Below are 15,190 nucleotides of genomic sequence, written 5' to 3' on the forward strand. Positions count from 1 at the left end.
AGGGAGAGTCAAGGTTTATTACACGGGGCTGACATGTCAGAGACTCAGGGCAAACACAGAGAATCTCCTCAAGCCCTAAGTCTGGATCCACTAATGAATGGGCTGCAGCCTGGTGAGCTGTCGTAACTCCTCACGTCTCTTCCTCCTGACCTTGTCGCCATCTGTACAATACAGCCTTGCCCACTGGCACAGAAGTTCCAAAGACCCCAAAAGGCCCTTGGCATCTGGGTGCTCAGGATGTACACAGCATCATGGTTTCCTTCCTCAACTGGTTATGAAAAAAGACAGCCTCCAAAACCCTGCAAGGAGGAACACCAGCTATTTTATTTCTTGTGAAAGACTCCTCTTTCTTCCATCACGGGGACTCTGAGGCTGAGTGGCTCCTCTGCTGGGTCCCTGGGCGCCCCACGGGCAGGACCAGCACCTGCAGTCTGCGGCATCACTTGACCCGGCTTCAGCGCTGATGACGAGGTAGGGCACGGGAAGTGTGGGCACGCCTGGCCGCTGATGCACTGCTGGGATGGACGACCGCCCTACCCCACAGTACTCGCCTTCAGAGCAAGCGGGGAGACGGCAAAGACGGAGACCTCGGTGGAGTTGAAGAGGAAGAGGCAGAGGTATTAACTTGTCTATGTATACTTGGGAACAACCAGTAGAATTCAGAGCCAGACTGCAGTGTCACAAAGCATTTATCCACATCCCCTGGAAGATCTGGCCCCTAGCCCTGCCTCTTGAAATCTGTACCGTGGAAACTTACACAAAGGCAGAGAAACGTACCCAGCCTCAGCTTCCACAATTACCAACATTTGTCATCTACCTACCCTCTTTTTTTCCCCCTTAGGTATTTTAAAGCAAATTTCTTTTACCACATTTCACCCCCAAATATTTCAATATCCTGCCCCTCTTAGGACTGTCAGACAATAAATACCCAATACTCACTACCGGAAAATCAGCAATATTATTTTTAATACAGCTGTGGTACAGAATGTTTAATTACAGCAGGGCAGAGATTCTAGTTAAATAAAATTAAAAACCTTTATTTTTCCCAAATATAAAATTACTAAATTAATGTCTGAAAAGAAAATATAACATGGTGAAAGCTTTACATTACACCACTATTCACCACAGGATTTATGATTTACCAATGACATACTCCACCATTTTGGCAAAAGGATGAAATCTTTAAAACAGTTTATAAACCTAACATAGCAAAGACTGTATACATCTCCATATTGCACTTTTTTTATGTACAAGAATAAAACAGTAAAGTCAAGTGTATTGCGTATACTAAGAACAACACAAATCTGTCACAATTAAACTTTATGCGGAAGCTGATGGGAGTATTAAAAATGTAGAAATGTCATACGTGTATGTACACAATGCCAAGACTGTATTAACAAACTCTATGTACATAACAGTATACTGTACTACTTTAAATGTTTAGCATAGTTGTGTTTATTAATACAGGCCTTTGGTTCTAAACGGCTTGACTCGTCTTAAGCTCACATAGTTCCTTAAGCTTTCATATTTTTTAAATGCAAGTAAATGAGTATAAAAGCACTAAACCTCCGGGTTCACTGGTACAAAAATTACAATGGTCGGTTCCCTTAGGTCATCAAAAACTAGTCACAAAAATAGTTCTTGTATTCAACCTGAATGTGCCACAGGAAAAAAAAAATATTTTCAAGATTTTCCAGCTTAGCCTAGAGGCAAAAGGTTACCCCAGCCTCGATTTCAGTGCTTTCCAGAATACTTGTTTTCTCCAGGCCGTTTATTTTTAATACTACTCTGTAAGGAAGAGTACAATTTAACTCCAGCTTACGAGTGTCCACCACATACCTCTGTTAAGACATAATGAAAATGTTGAATATTGCCAGCAAGGTTTGAAACAGTATGTGTACTCTCCTCTGACTCCTCCAGAACATCCGCCATGAAATAACACGGTCTTTCTTTCCCTTCTCGCGCCCCCTCGACTGCTCCTTGTGCCCGGTCTCCCCGTGTCTCGCACGTGCCCAGTGATTAGCTTTGGAGGTCATCCTGAGTCTGCAAATGACAAAGCAAGTCCCAACACGCGGTCCACGAGATGAAGTCACACCACGGAGGACGAGCTGGTCATGCCGTGAACCAGCGTGCTTGTTGGAGTCCCACTGATGGCGTTGAAGATGTGAAGGGAATTTGGCAAAACGCTGGTCTTCTCCTCCAGGGGGCAAATCTCGAGGCACAGAAACACAAGGTTACCCAAGTGTAAACTGCTCCAAATGACACTTCTCACATTTATCATCCAGTGGCCACTGTTACTGTGAGTGCTGGTGCCCTCAGAGAGCTTGGCTTTGGCGGTTTGCAGAGGGGAGCGTGTTAGCTCACCTCATAAATGACGTTTCTCAGATCAGGATTATAAGGAGAAAGTCAAGAACAACATGTTTTGTTTCCTTTCCAGGTTAGTGAGTAGAGAGTCTTCTAACCTCACCAGGTTATAAGGCACCTTAAGGCCTATCCTACACATACTTGATGGGGACACGACCTGGCCTTGTCCCCTGGAAAAGTCTTTTTAAATTGAATCTGGAGCATCGGTGTTCTCTACCAGCTCCTTCTCTTAGGGTCTTACAGATTTCTATCCTGGGAGCAAGAGAGTGGCTGCCTCGCTGACCCTGATCAAGTCTCTTTCACGCTCAGTAATGCAGGGAAGAATTCTAAGTGCAAGACTTGAGCTATTGCCAGGTGGAAACTGAGAAGAACATACATACTCAGAGGCTTCCCCTGGAAAATCCAAACGCAAGTCTACTCCAGGTCATGACTCTTTTTGCTCAAGGGTTCAAAGTTTAATCTTCATAGTTGTTGAGATAATGGAAAGTTCAAGGTGTAGTTTAGAGCACAGCATGGCATTGTGTCCATACAATCTGGGAGTTTATTTTAATATTCTCAGCCCACAATTTTCTTCCTACTTTCATCTTTTCTAGTGCCAAATGCTGGCACCCACTGATCAAGCTCTCCATCCTGTCTGGAGTCCCCATGGAAAAGACATTGAGCTTCCTCCAAAAACTTGTTCCCATGAGACCCTCTCTTTCTGCTTAATGATTCACATGTTTATTCCATTTTGTTTTCCTACTTTTCTAAATGCCCAGAAGAGGGCTTCTTTTTGCACGTGCATGGTCATTATGTCAATGTCTGCAGTTGCCCAAACTCAGTAATAACTTTATGTGAGCCAGTTATCAAGATCCAGAGAAATAAAATTTAAAAATGACATTACCATCCCATCTGAATGTGTGAGCATGGAGGAGGAAAAAAAAGCAAGTTAAAGCTTAGACATTTAAGTTAGTTTCCTACAAGAGAATCCTTCTCACTAAACCATCACATGGTATGTTAACTGACACACACGGTCTTGGCTTCCATTTTGCGAAGTGAAAGCCAGCGCCACAGGGGACAGACAGAAGCAGTATGTGCCGTCAGGGTGCCAACACTAATCGTAAAGACTGAGTCCACGACTCGAGGAAGCCGCTGTGGTTGCTGGAGAACAGACCCCTCAGGAAGCAATAGGAGACGGCCTTTGAGATTCACTCAGTTCCCTGGGCAGCTGTCCCCCCTGACGACCACTGAGCCCACATATGTAACCATACCAAAAGGAATTCATACAGGAAGACGATAGTAGCAGTGTAATCAGGAAAGCTGCCCACAATGACAAGGAATAAAGAAGTAGCCTTGAGGAACCCACGAGGGCACCCAGGTCAGCCGTAAACAGTAAAAAACTGAACGACCCTATCTTTTTAAATGGTGAAAGACACTTACTACAACAGAGAATTCCTTACACCAGGCTGGTAAACCCTGTTCTTCCAAAGGACTGGGTGAATAAAGAAACTTCCAGGAACGGTATTGGTGTTTTTTTTTAATGTGAGGTGTTTTTGAGCTAGATTAAGTGATAAAGAGGAGGAGGGTGCTGGTCTCCTCTGGTCACATTAGACAATGACGGGCGAGCACAATGTTAGCCGCTCCCCAAGTACCCACGGTTAGGTAGTAGCGGCAGTGCCGCATGCTACACTGTCCTTCAGAGAGCAAAATTCTGGAAGGACGTCGGAGGGTTTAGGCCATTACTGGGGGCACTTGAGACCCCAACTGATGTGTGCTCCCTAAAAATGAGAAGCACTCCAGGGTGGCACCTACCTGCTCATGCATGATTTCAGAAAGCTCTTTTGTCATTTCCCTGTAGTTGGCCTTCATTTCCTCCTGATACTCTAACTGGTCCTCTTTGATCAGCCGTTCATTTACCGCTAAGGCTTGACCGCAAGCTTCCACAAATTGCCTGGAATGGTGTGGGAGAGGGAAATCAAGGCATGTACAGAACAAAGGATGAGTCCAACTGGTAGGATCTCTTTCTTGAGGGAGCACAGAAATGATCAATACTTGAAGAAAAAGAGACATTTCCCGTGTGCTTTACCTGAAAACTTCTTTAAGCAACTTCACTTTATTGTCAGGATATCTTTTTGTGTTTGTGTCATCTAAGAAAGCTCGGGCATATGCTAGTGGACCAGCATTGACCTAGATAAAGAACAAAGGTTGTAAATTACGTTATGAAGAAAATACCAATTATCATTAATTTAGTTTCAGTTGGCATTTGCTAAAAATGCTGCTTGAGTGAGTTAGTCATGACCTCTGCCCTCCAGGAACTTAGGAACCCAAAGAGGAAACCATGAATAAAGCTCATGATGTTATAAGCTATTTGATTTTATCATCTCAGCCATCCTTAGGGCACTTGTGATGATGGTTCATTTTATGTAGGAAGAACCAATGCTTGGAAAACTCAAGGACCCGTTCAAGGTCGAACAGCCAATAAGCAAAACACCTGAGATCAGAGCCCAAGTCTTCCAATTGGTATTTGTGCTACATGACACTGAACTAAGGGGTCAATCTGGTGAGTGCAATGAAAGTTGAAAAATTAAGCATATGAGCCAGTTTTAAAAAACCAACTGTTCACTTCATGGAATTGTGTAGATAGCCATGGGCAAGCTGATCTGCTAACCTCAAATGAACTAACCATTCAGGTGGGCTGGAAAGACAAAGATTTGGGGCATTTAGCAACAGGATTAGCGAACCAGAGCCCTGCATGTCTCCTTTAATTCACCAAGAAGAGTTCGCTGAGGAAACGTGGGAGTGTTGAGATAAAGAAGGTTAGACACACTGGATGGGAAGGAGAAAGTTCCAGACACCTGAGACATATTGGGAAAGGTCCTGACCATGTGATTAGTGCATGATTTTTCCTGGGAGGTCTGGTGGACTTGGAAGGTAAGTAGGGAGGGCTGTCTGTCTTGTCTGTGGCTGTCGGTGAAGGGGACGGGCCATGGTCCTGGTCCACAGTGTACAGGACTTGCACAGTAACAGCCGAGAGAATTCACACCAGAGGTGGGGAGACAGAGGGCACAGACATTAGAGGTGGGGCCCTCTGAGCCAGGGATAACTAGCTAACCCTTGGTGATGACAGGATATGATTACTGGATATGTGTGGAGAGCTCTGTTAACAACCTAAAGGTAACCCAAATGAAGGATTATCCAGAACGATACGTATGTTCAGTTTTAAGAAGATGCAGAAGGGAAGCTGATGAGACTTCATAAAGTCCAGCATAACAAGATCTTGGAGTGGAGTGCAGAATCACGGAGCCACCTGATGGCTCTGTCCTGTACAATAGCAACCCCAGAGGCTCTTGGTGGAAGAATTAAAGAAACACACAAATAAAACAATAAAGTTCATTTCCCCTGACTCCAGCTTTGTTGTTACCCTGGAGGGTGCACGTGTATAAACTTAATCTCCTCATTTCATCATGGAATTCTTTGCTTTTATTTATTTTTATTTTTTTTTATTTTTTTTTTTTTTTGCAGTACGCGGGCCTCTCACTGTTGTGGCCTCTCCCGTTGCAGAGCACAGGCTCCAGAAGCACAGGCTCAGCGGCCATGGCTCACGGGCCCAGCCGCTCCGCGGCACGTGGGATCTTCCCGGACCAGGGCACGAACCCGTATCCCCTGCATCGGCAGGCGGACTCGCAAACACTGCGCCACCAGGGAAGCCCGAATTCTTTGCTTTTAAAGATGATCGGGCATTTATAAAACTCTAAGGTCACTCCTAGAGACTGTCATACGGAGTGAAGTAAGTCAGAAAGAGAAAAACAAATATCGTATATTAACGCATGTATGTGGAATCTAGAAAAATGGTACAGATGAACCAGTTTGCAAGGCAGAAATAGAGACAAAGATGTAGAGAACAAACGTATGGACACCAAGTGGGGAAAGTGGGGTGGGTGGGGGTGGGGGTGGGATGAACTGGGAGATTGGGATTGACATGTAGATACTAATATGGATAAAATAGATAACTAATAAGAACCTGCTGTATAAAAAATAAATTAATTAAATTAAAAACAAAAAAACCCCTCAAGGTCACTATCAAATGGCAGGGCACACTTTGCCCTTTAGAAGGCTAGACCTGTCCAGCCCCATCCCTTACTGGCACACACACTCCTCCACTGGCCTTAGATAGAGGCTGGATGTTCCCAGGGCAGGTTTTGTTTTAAGCTGCAGAAAATTTTGGCCTCTGGCCCATTATCTAATCAATCATGTGGCTGGAATATTTATCATATTCGCTCGATAACTTATTTTGGCACATTAGTTTTTTGGGCCATAAGGGAAGAGGTTGAAAACATCTGTGAAAACTTTTGCAGTGAATGACATTTAGAAAAATGTTAGGTTAACAGCTCAGCATGGATCTGATAAAAAGCTGACAAAAGCTGACTTCAGGAAATGAAACCATTATACTACAATCTATATGTAACTTTCATAAACACACCCTTCCAGAAAGAGAAAATAATTGGATATGGGAATATATACATATGCATAAAGCAGATGCTAGAATTATTTATATACATTTAAAAACATCAATAAAGCAAGAAGCATGCTGGTGCCTGGAGGGAGTGATTTAACATCTACTAATTTCTTAGGAAATGATATAAGTAAAATACCTGAAAAAAAACCCCCTATGATAGAAGTGCACTATATAAACATAAAGGTGCATATATCATAAGTGTTTAGCTTGATAAATTTTCACAAACTGAACATATCTGTGTCATCAGCACCTAGATCCAGGATGAGTTTGTCCATAAATGGTACACATCACTTGAACAGCTATAGGAAAAAAAATGGCTTGACCCCTATATGCTACCACATACAAAAACCAATTCAGATAGGTTGCACACCTACACAGGAATCTAAACAAAGAGAACATAGAATATCTCTGACATAGATTTCTTAAACGGGACACACAAATAAAGGAAACATTGATTAGCTGGGCTATATTAAAATGAATTATTTTGTTAATAAAAGATACCATTAAGAGAGTGAAACTTAATGTACTTTTTCAGGTACAATTTTCATAGAAACCAGAAAACAATAGTTTTGTAAGAAAACCTATAGCTATCCACACTTCTTTATATTTAAAAGAGTCTTTATGCTTCCAATGAGGCACCCAGAATTCCTCCAATGACTGAAAAACCAGGCTGTATGGAGAGCCATCTCCTACCCCTGGCAGACAACTTGGTGAGCATGACGCTCTCGTAGCCCCTCTGGTGTCAGGAGAAACTGCACAGATATTGAAGGGAGGTAAGGGGGATCACCTGATAAAGCCAGGGATCTACACTGGACCTTGCTGGTGTGAACGACCTAAAATTTCCCAGGGTCTAAGGATCTGTTCTCTGTTGCCCTGTGGTTTGCTTGGTCCGGCGCCCGGCTCACCTGGACGCTCACACTGCCCTGGAGTTTGAGCTGCAGTTTGATCATGTCCACTTCGGCCGAGGAGCACAGCTGCCGGAGCTCGGCCACCTTCTTACTCATCTCGTCAATGGCCACCTCGATGGGGTTCAGGTCCGTGTGGTGCTGGTACATGACGGGGATCCGCTTCTTCACGTAAGGGAAGCAGTGTATGGCTGTGGAGGAACACGGCCCAGAATGAGTCCACAGCTTGCATATGCTTCACTAGTACCGAGGTAGAAGCGATCATTACTCCCACGCTACAGATAAGGAACCCAGAGCTTGCCTAGGTCACACGCCAGTATTTCGTGGAACCAGAATACTGTCCTCGTTGATCGTTGTGCATGACAGCCATCACATAAAGTCAAGAGAGCTGGGTTCTTGTCAACTTTAATATGAGGAGTTTGTCTTTGCAGAAATCACTTTCTCATTCCCTGCTCAATTTTCTCGCCCATAAATGCACTACTTCCTTGGAAATTATGAGAGCTGAATGAGCTAGTAGGTATAAGATGGCTTTGCAAATATAATAAAGACTAAATCGTTTTGAGATATCATATAATAAATTAAGTCCAGAAAAGAGTTCCATAGAAATATGCTGGAGCCATAGAACAACTTTGAATCACATGCTTAAGTTTGTACAGCCAGAGAAATCAATGAAAAATAACGTGAGAATATATTTCCAAGCAAAGTATTTATGAAGCAGAAATTCACAAACTCTTTGAGTTGCATAATAATAAAGATATTTAAAAACTTTTAAATGATTCAAAAACATTAAAAAGCACCACTTGATATTGTTTTCCTTTCCTATAATAAGACACCTGAACATATCAACACCAAAGAGTTCATTTAAAGAAGAACAGAAAGGCTTTCCTGGAGGCACAGTGGTTAAGAATCTGCCTACCAACACAGGGTACACAGGTTCGAGCCCTGGTCTGGGAAGATCCCACATGCTGTGGAGCAACTAAGCCCGTGCGCCACAACTACTGAGCCTGAGCTCTAGAGCCTGCGAGCCACAACTACTGAGCCCGTGCTCCACAACAAGAGAAGCCCCCACGATGAGAAGCCTGCGTACCACAAGAAAGACCCAAAGCAGCCAACAATAAATACATAAAATAAATTTATATTAAAAAAAAAAAGAACAGAAAAATAACTGGTTCCAATTCGGTACTGTTTCACATTTCTACCTTATTGCTTGTATGGTATATGTAAAAATCTATAATATTCTTATTTAATATATATTTATGAATAGACAGGTAGATATAAGCTTAAAAGCTTATTTTATTTTTTAACAAGCTAAAGTAAGATGGAGTGTTATGTTTGGATTCTTTTACTATTTACTAAGTGGCTGGGGAGGGTTTACTCAAAAAGGACTGATCACAAAATGAGACAGCCCGGCTCCCTGCAAAACACAGAGTTCCCTCTGGTTACCCAGAGTCTGAACAAGGCTGGAAAAGACATTCAACGTGATGCAACCTTGTCTGTCACACACTTACCGGCCTGTTCTAGTCGCTACATGTTTTATCAATCTAAGGCCAAGGGTCTGTGTCTACTATTTCTTCCGTGTTCCTTGTGGACACAGAGTTTTTAAGTGGCAACACTGGTATTGGTAAGTCCTCTTCGGACTGAAGGCTTCTTTGATACATGACAAGAACTAGATGCTGCTGTTTATCAGCCAGGGAGACAGAACACGGTCCTCCGGCCAGAGGTGAACTCGCATGTGATAGACTGACACGCTTTACAGAGGGGAGGGCCGCTGCATTCTCACTTGTCAGGACACACGTTTCATGAAGCTAACAGCCATGTCCAAACATACGTGATTAGTGTTATCACAGTGTTTTTGAGTGCCACAGTGCGGTCGCACCATTATTTCAGAGAGAAAAACCAACTCCAACGATGTCTGTGAGATGTCCACATTACGCTGATTTCACTCAGCCAAAAAAGTCCTGAGTCACTGCTCCTTACGATGGTTAACTGGAGAGTGAAAGAGGCAGAGGAGGGGTGTAATGATACAGAAAACTCCAAGTCTGTGCGTGAGCCTCCCAGGTCCACGCAGTCTGGGACTGCCCCAGCCCCCACCTTCCTTGCTGGCCTCGGCTCTCCTCTCACTGGGGCTCCCTCAGCTCCAGCCACGCCTGCCTGCTGGTCGTCCCCTGAACGCGCTGGGCACAGGGACCCCTGCCGCTGGCCTCTGCCCCGACGGCCCCTTCTCCCTCCAGACATGTGCAGGGCCAACTCCTTCAAGTCTGGACTGTCAGTGAAACCTACGCTGGCCACGCCATTAAACTGCAGCCCCCCTGCCCTCAACCCCACAATTCCAACCCCCTGTGCTTTTGTCCAGAACATGTATTACCTTCCAACACAGACACGTTTACCCATTATATTTACTGTTTATCATCTGCCTCCTCCTGCTAGAGTCTAAGCTGCACAAGCCAGAGAGAGCTCTGTTTTGTTGATATGCCAAGTTGGAACACTGCCTGTGCTCAATGAATTTAGCTGAACTGAAGAATGTGCTAGTGCCCAAATGGCTAAAAGAACGAGCAAACTGGCCTGGAAGGTGGAGAATTAGGTGGTGGACTGAGTGAGGCACCGTGTTATTAATCAACAGCCCACACCAGTGATCTGCAGCCCTTCAGGCAGGAGGACGAGGAAGAGGCGGCTGAGAAGCGCGGGTGGGTGTACGGTCTGGTTAGACGGAACAGAGGGTGAGGGGAGGGAGAGTACTTCCAACCTGAGTAGGAGTCTGGACATGATTTGGAAGACTTTGCAACAGCGTCTGGGAAGAAACTCCATGGAATGAGGTCCACGAAAGAGGGAACAGAGGGGCTCACGTAGGGAGGCAGGCTCAGAAATTTACACTGAGGGGGCCTGAAGGGCAATCATTAGGGTTTTCAAATGATTCCACAACTGCAGCTAACTGACTAAACTATCCAGGAAAGTGAGCCAGTCTGGGTTCAGAGGGCAGGGGCTCCCCGACAACTTAGAAGGCCACAGGTCAGCTCTGAAGCAATGCAGTGGAAGAAGAACCTAAGGGATTAATAACACAAGGGAAAACTCTCAAATTCAAAGTCTTCAGAATATCCTGGTCTGTGTGTCTTTAACTGAAGGTTGATGTAGTTTATAGGCTCTTAATAACATTTTTATAACCCCTTCTCTAAATCTTTACACTACCCAGTGATTATCCTTCTGAAATTCTGAGAATCTTTCAGGGCAAAAACTGCACCCCTTCTTGGTGTCGTGTTGTATTAGAATCTCCTTTTGCTCATCACCAACCTCAAAAGGCAAGGAGCTCAATGGTGGGTGAGATGTAGCAAAATGAAGTACATTCGTTCCCCACCTGGGCATAATTTACAAAATTCTTTGACACCAGATGGAGAGTACAAATCTCTTTATACAGATGAAAAACTCAGGTGCAGAGAGGTTAAGTGACCTGCCCAAGGTCACACAGTGAGGATGTGACTGGGTCTGCAGGACCCAGGCCCAGGCTCTGCACTGCCCACACCTTCTCAAGGTGGTTATTTCCCAAGCCAACAGCCACTGTGTCTACTTTGCCTCTCTCTGCAGTGGGGTTACTCTTTGTCCTCTCTGCTCTGGCAGGTACAGAGCTTTGCTCTAGCCCGTTATCTTATCAAAAATATTTCTGTGACAAAATGGGAAACGGGCCAGGGAAAGCACCTCATGGTAACTGTTTATGAATCAGTATGCTACCTGAGCAGAAAAATCTTAATAAGAAATCCTGACCTTGACCCATCAGTGAGCTAGGTTTATTTAAGTCAGCAGTTCTCCAACTTGAGTGGCATGAAAGTCACCTGCAAGGCTTGGTTAGACACAGCCATCTGGGCCCCACCCCGAGTCCTCGACTCAGAAGGTCTGGGTGGAGCCCAGGAATCTGCATTTCTAACAGGCTCCCAGGTGATGCTGATGCTGCCGACGTCCCCAGGAGCAGCCTTGGATAAGCACTGATTTGAGGTCATCACAGCCGTGCAGATAATCGTGGTGAGCTGGTATCGCTCATCAAATGACTCCACCTAAATGCAGTTATTTTGCTTAGTAAGAATTTGCTACTGTGTCCATTAGAAAAACAATTTACCTACGGGGAGGGACTAACGTTTTAGAGGCCAACACTGTTTGTGCCTTACATGTTATCTTATTATTCTAAAAGCAGGAGTAGAGACTCCTTCTTTAAGAATGTAAGGTTTTGGGGTTGGGGTTTTTTTTTTTTGTATTTTAATTTTTATCTCAGTTCCCTCGTAAGAATGGTGAAAAATCCTGTGCAATATGCTGTTCTGAGCTATTTCATAATGAACCACATTCTTTCCTTGGTAACAGCTTTACTGAGACATAAACCACACACCACCCAAGTCACCCATTTAAAGTGCACTGTCCACTGGCGAGGGTGGAGCCTCACCCAAAACACGCCATCCTCACAGTGCTCCTTTCACCATTAATGATACCTGTTCCCGCCCAGGCGGAACACCTGACAACATCGACTGCTGGACAAGCAGCGGGTGCTTTCCAGGTTCGACTTAAGTGTGGCCACTCTTTGAAAAATGTGCTCCAATAGCAGATATAGACACAACTGGCATTCTCAATAGCCTCCTCACCAATTTTTGTTTAAGTCAAGAAAGTGTTTTATTACAGGTTACCCGTCATTTGCTGACCCTAACCCTAAGAGCGATGGAGTCAAGCTCCCTTAAAGAAGGTAGAAATCACTCCCAAGATGACTCTACACTTGTCAGGAACAGGGAGATAATGCACAGCACAGTTCTGGGGGTGGGTGATCAGTGGCTAAGCAGTGCCAAAGGATCCATTAAAACTCTGGCACAGCTGAATGGGCAGCCTGTGAATGCAGTGAGCTTCCTGGTACTGGAGGTGCCCGAGCTGAAGTTGGCCAGCCACTCCGAGACTAGGTGGGTGGAGTCCAGCCTCATGTCCCATTTATTCACTCCACCTAGAATCTCTGAGCAGGCTCATGCTGATGTGTCAGGGGTCTCTTCCCATGACACAGATGCAGCACTGTGTGCGGGGGTTCTTGACCTTGGGGGGCCACGGGGCTAGAGAGTCTACAAATCACTTGAAATTGTGTGCAAAAGCATTCTGAGCTGTTTTCACCAGATTCTAAAAAGGGTAAGTGACCTGACATTGGATATGAACTTCTGGTCTGGTGGAAGAATAAAATACAAACAAGTAAATAGAAAAATGTCATGAGTATTCGAAAGCAAGCATTAGATACACGTTAAGCTGAAAACTGGATATGTAAGGAAAGTTAACTAAGCTCGAAGGGCCCTTCCAATTCTAGATGCTTCGGGATCCCTTCTGGAGGGCTCTTTATCTTGACGTCTGGGCTGGTGTCTGGGCGTGATTCTTAAAGAAAGGGGCCAGGAAAACCGTACCTGTCAGTATGGTGCGCCGTTTGCACTGCTCCTCGACGCCTCCCTGTCTTTTCCCAGTCTGGGTGAAGGGCATCTCAAACATGAAGCGGCGAATGTTGTGAGATCTTTCAAACTCTGTTTTTCTTTCTTGCAATTCCTTCTCATCAAAGAATGGGATCACATGAGTCACCTGGATATACGCATACTTGGAATCCAGATCCTTAGGGTTGACCTTTAAATGCATAAAGGAAATGGAATATTGCTATTGCTATTGAAAGGACTCCTCCAAAGCATGCCGAACCTGTGTTTTTCCACTTCGTATTAGTAAAAGTTTGGGGAAATTTCAGAAAAGTTTGAAAAAAATAGTACAACGAACACCCACATACCCACCACTGAGAACAATTGCTAATACTTTGCTATATTTGTTTATATGTGTCTATTCACACACACACGTATATGTAGACTTTTTTTTTAGCTGAAGCATTTCAAAGTAAGTGGTTCACATCATGACACTTGAGCCAGCATCTCCTAAACATGAGGATATTCTCCTCCATAACCACAATTACATCATCATATGTAACAAAATCAACACTAATTTCCTAATAGTGCCAAATATACCAAGTTGAGATGAATTTCTCAAATGTCCCAGAATATTATTTATAACTATTTGTATTTGAAGCAGAATCTAATCAATGATTGCATTTTAGTTTTGTCTCCTTAGTCTTGTTTAATCTAGACTATTTTTTTCCATGACATTGACTTTTCTGAAGACATCATGCTAGTATGTGTGTGCAATGACTCCCCGCCTGGATTCCTCTGATTATTTTCTAAGCCGTACTTTTACATATTTGGCTTAGAGACAAAAATGTTTATTTTACTAATAATGTTTAAAGCCTAGGTCCCCAAATCATAATTAATCTGTAGATAGATTAGATATAAACAGATGTAGATGAATTAACTTAATATAGGTACAGACTAATCTAAGACTGCTCAGATTATAAATTTAGCTCCCGACAGACTCAGCACATAAATGCTTTAAAAACTACATGGCTAGACCTCGTGGTGCTCTAAGTTCTGTGACATGCTAGAAAATTAAACATAGGCACTTTCCATACAAAAACAAAAGTAATTTATTAGGGAGACAAATCAACTTTGCACATGTTGTTTTTAAGCTTCTAGAGCAATAAAAGGGGACATGAAAGAAATGACCATACAGAGAATGTGGAGACGATCCTGGAATGAGGGCAAACAACTGAGATCAAGATGGGTTTACTGGTCCCCAATTTTCATGCATCACTGTTCTCTTAACAGAGACGTGTGTGAAGAAACATGAAAAACAGATGTGCAATGCCTTAAACTCTGAAAGTTCAGAAAATACATAGTGATGAGTTATTTTTCTTTTAGAAAAGGCCATCTGGCCAATCACTATAATTGTATTCAAACCTCTTAGACTTAACTTTCTTTAGCAGAAACAATTTAAAAGCAGAGGAAATAACCATTCTTGCCTATTTTTCAGTGGTGTTTCCCTAGTTTTCACTTTCAAACTTGTAAGTGTGCCTCAGTAGAAGGAATAAAGGACTGGTGTTTGAGGAAGAGAAGACGGCCTAGGACGCCTTTCAGCTGCTGCATCAAGGACCACATATCAAAAGGGCAAGAAGAACCAGTGCGTGAGAACCTTGACAGAAGGTTGTTAAGGTTAAAGCCACAACTTGACCCAGACAAAGGTTTTGGTTTCAGAGAAAAAGGCAAGTTGGACCTGAGTGATTTGGTCTAGAAAGGAAATAGGTCTTAATAAGGTTGTGTTGAGGTTTCTAGCTAAAAATGGACCAACAATGTAGGCTTGTCCATTTTCCTTTGTGCAACTCTATTACAATGACAGTATAGAATTAACCAGCAAGGACCAAGAAGAGAGGACAGAAGAGCAGTGGATGAGTTTAATAAATATCTGGAAGGCAGGTGCATGGAGATGCACTTCCTGACTTGGGAGAGAAAGTTCTAATCCATTCCCATGGAGAGGGGCAACAACAGGGGAGTCAGATCAC

At 43.7% G+C, this 15,190-nt stretch overlaps 1 protein-coding gene across 24 annotated transcripts in view; it reads right to left on the reverse strand.

Moving 5' to 3' along the window:
- Positions 1-451: 451 nt before the first annotated feature.
- Positions 452-15,190, reverse strand: part of DOCK9 (dedicator of cytokinesis 9) — a 276,764-nt gene continuing 262,025 nt past the window's right edge. For 22 of the 24 annotated variants that reach the window (XM_059041955.2, XM_059041954.2, XM_059041951.2 and 19 more), the window contains 5 exons: positions 13,170-13,380; positions 7,765-7,955; positions 4,430-4,530; positions 4,156-4,294; positions 950-2,212 (listed from right to left, as the gene is read on the reverse strand). In XM_059041955.2, coding sequence (XP_058897938.1) covers positions 2,090-2,212; positions 4,156-4,294; positions 4,430-4,530; positions 7,765-7,955; positions 13,170-13,380 — 765 coding nt within the window. In that variant the 3' untranslated portion in view covers positions 950-2,089. Of the gene's footprint in view, positions 588-949; positions 3,256-4,155; positions 4,295-4,429; positions 4,531-7,764; positions 7,956-13,169; positions 13,381-15,190 lie in introns of those variants that run through there. The other 2 variants (XM_067016588.1, XM_067016592.1) reach the window with 2 other exon arrangements.

This window comes from Kogia breviceps, chromosome 16 (genome assembly GCF_026419965.1).
Source record: "Kogia breviceps isolate mKogBre1 chromosome 16, mKogBre1 haplotype 1, whole genome shotgun sequence".
NCBI classification, from domain to species: Eukaryota; Metazoa; Chordata; class Mammalia; order Artiodactyla; family Physeteridae; genus Kogia; species Kogia breviceps.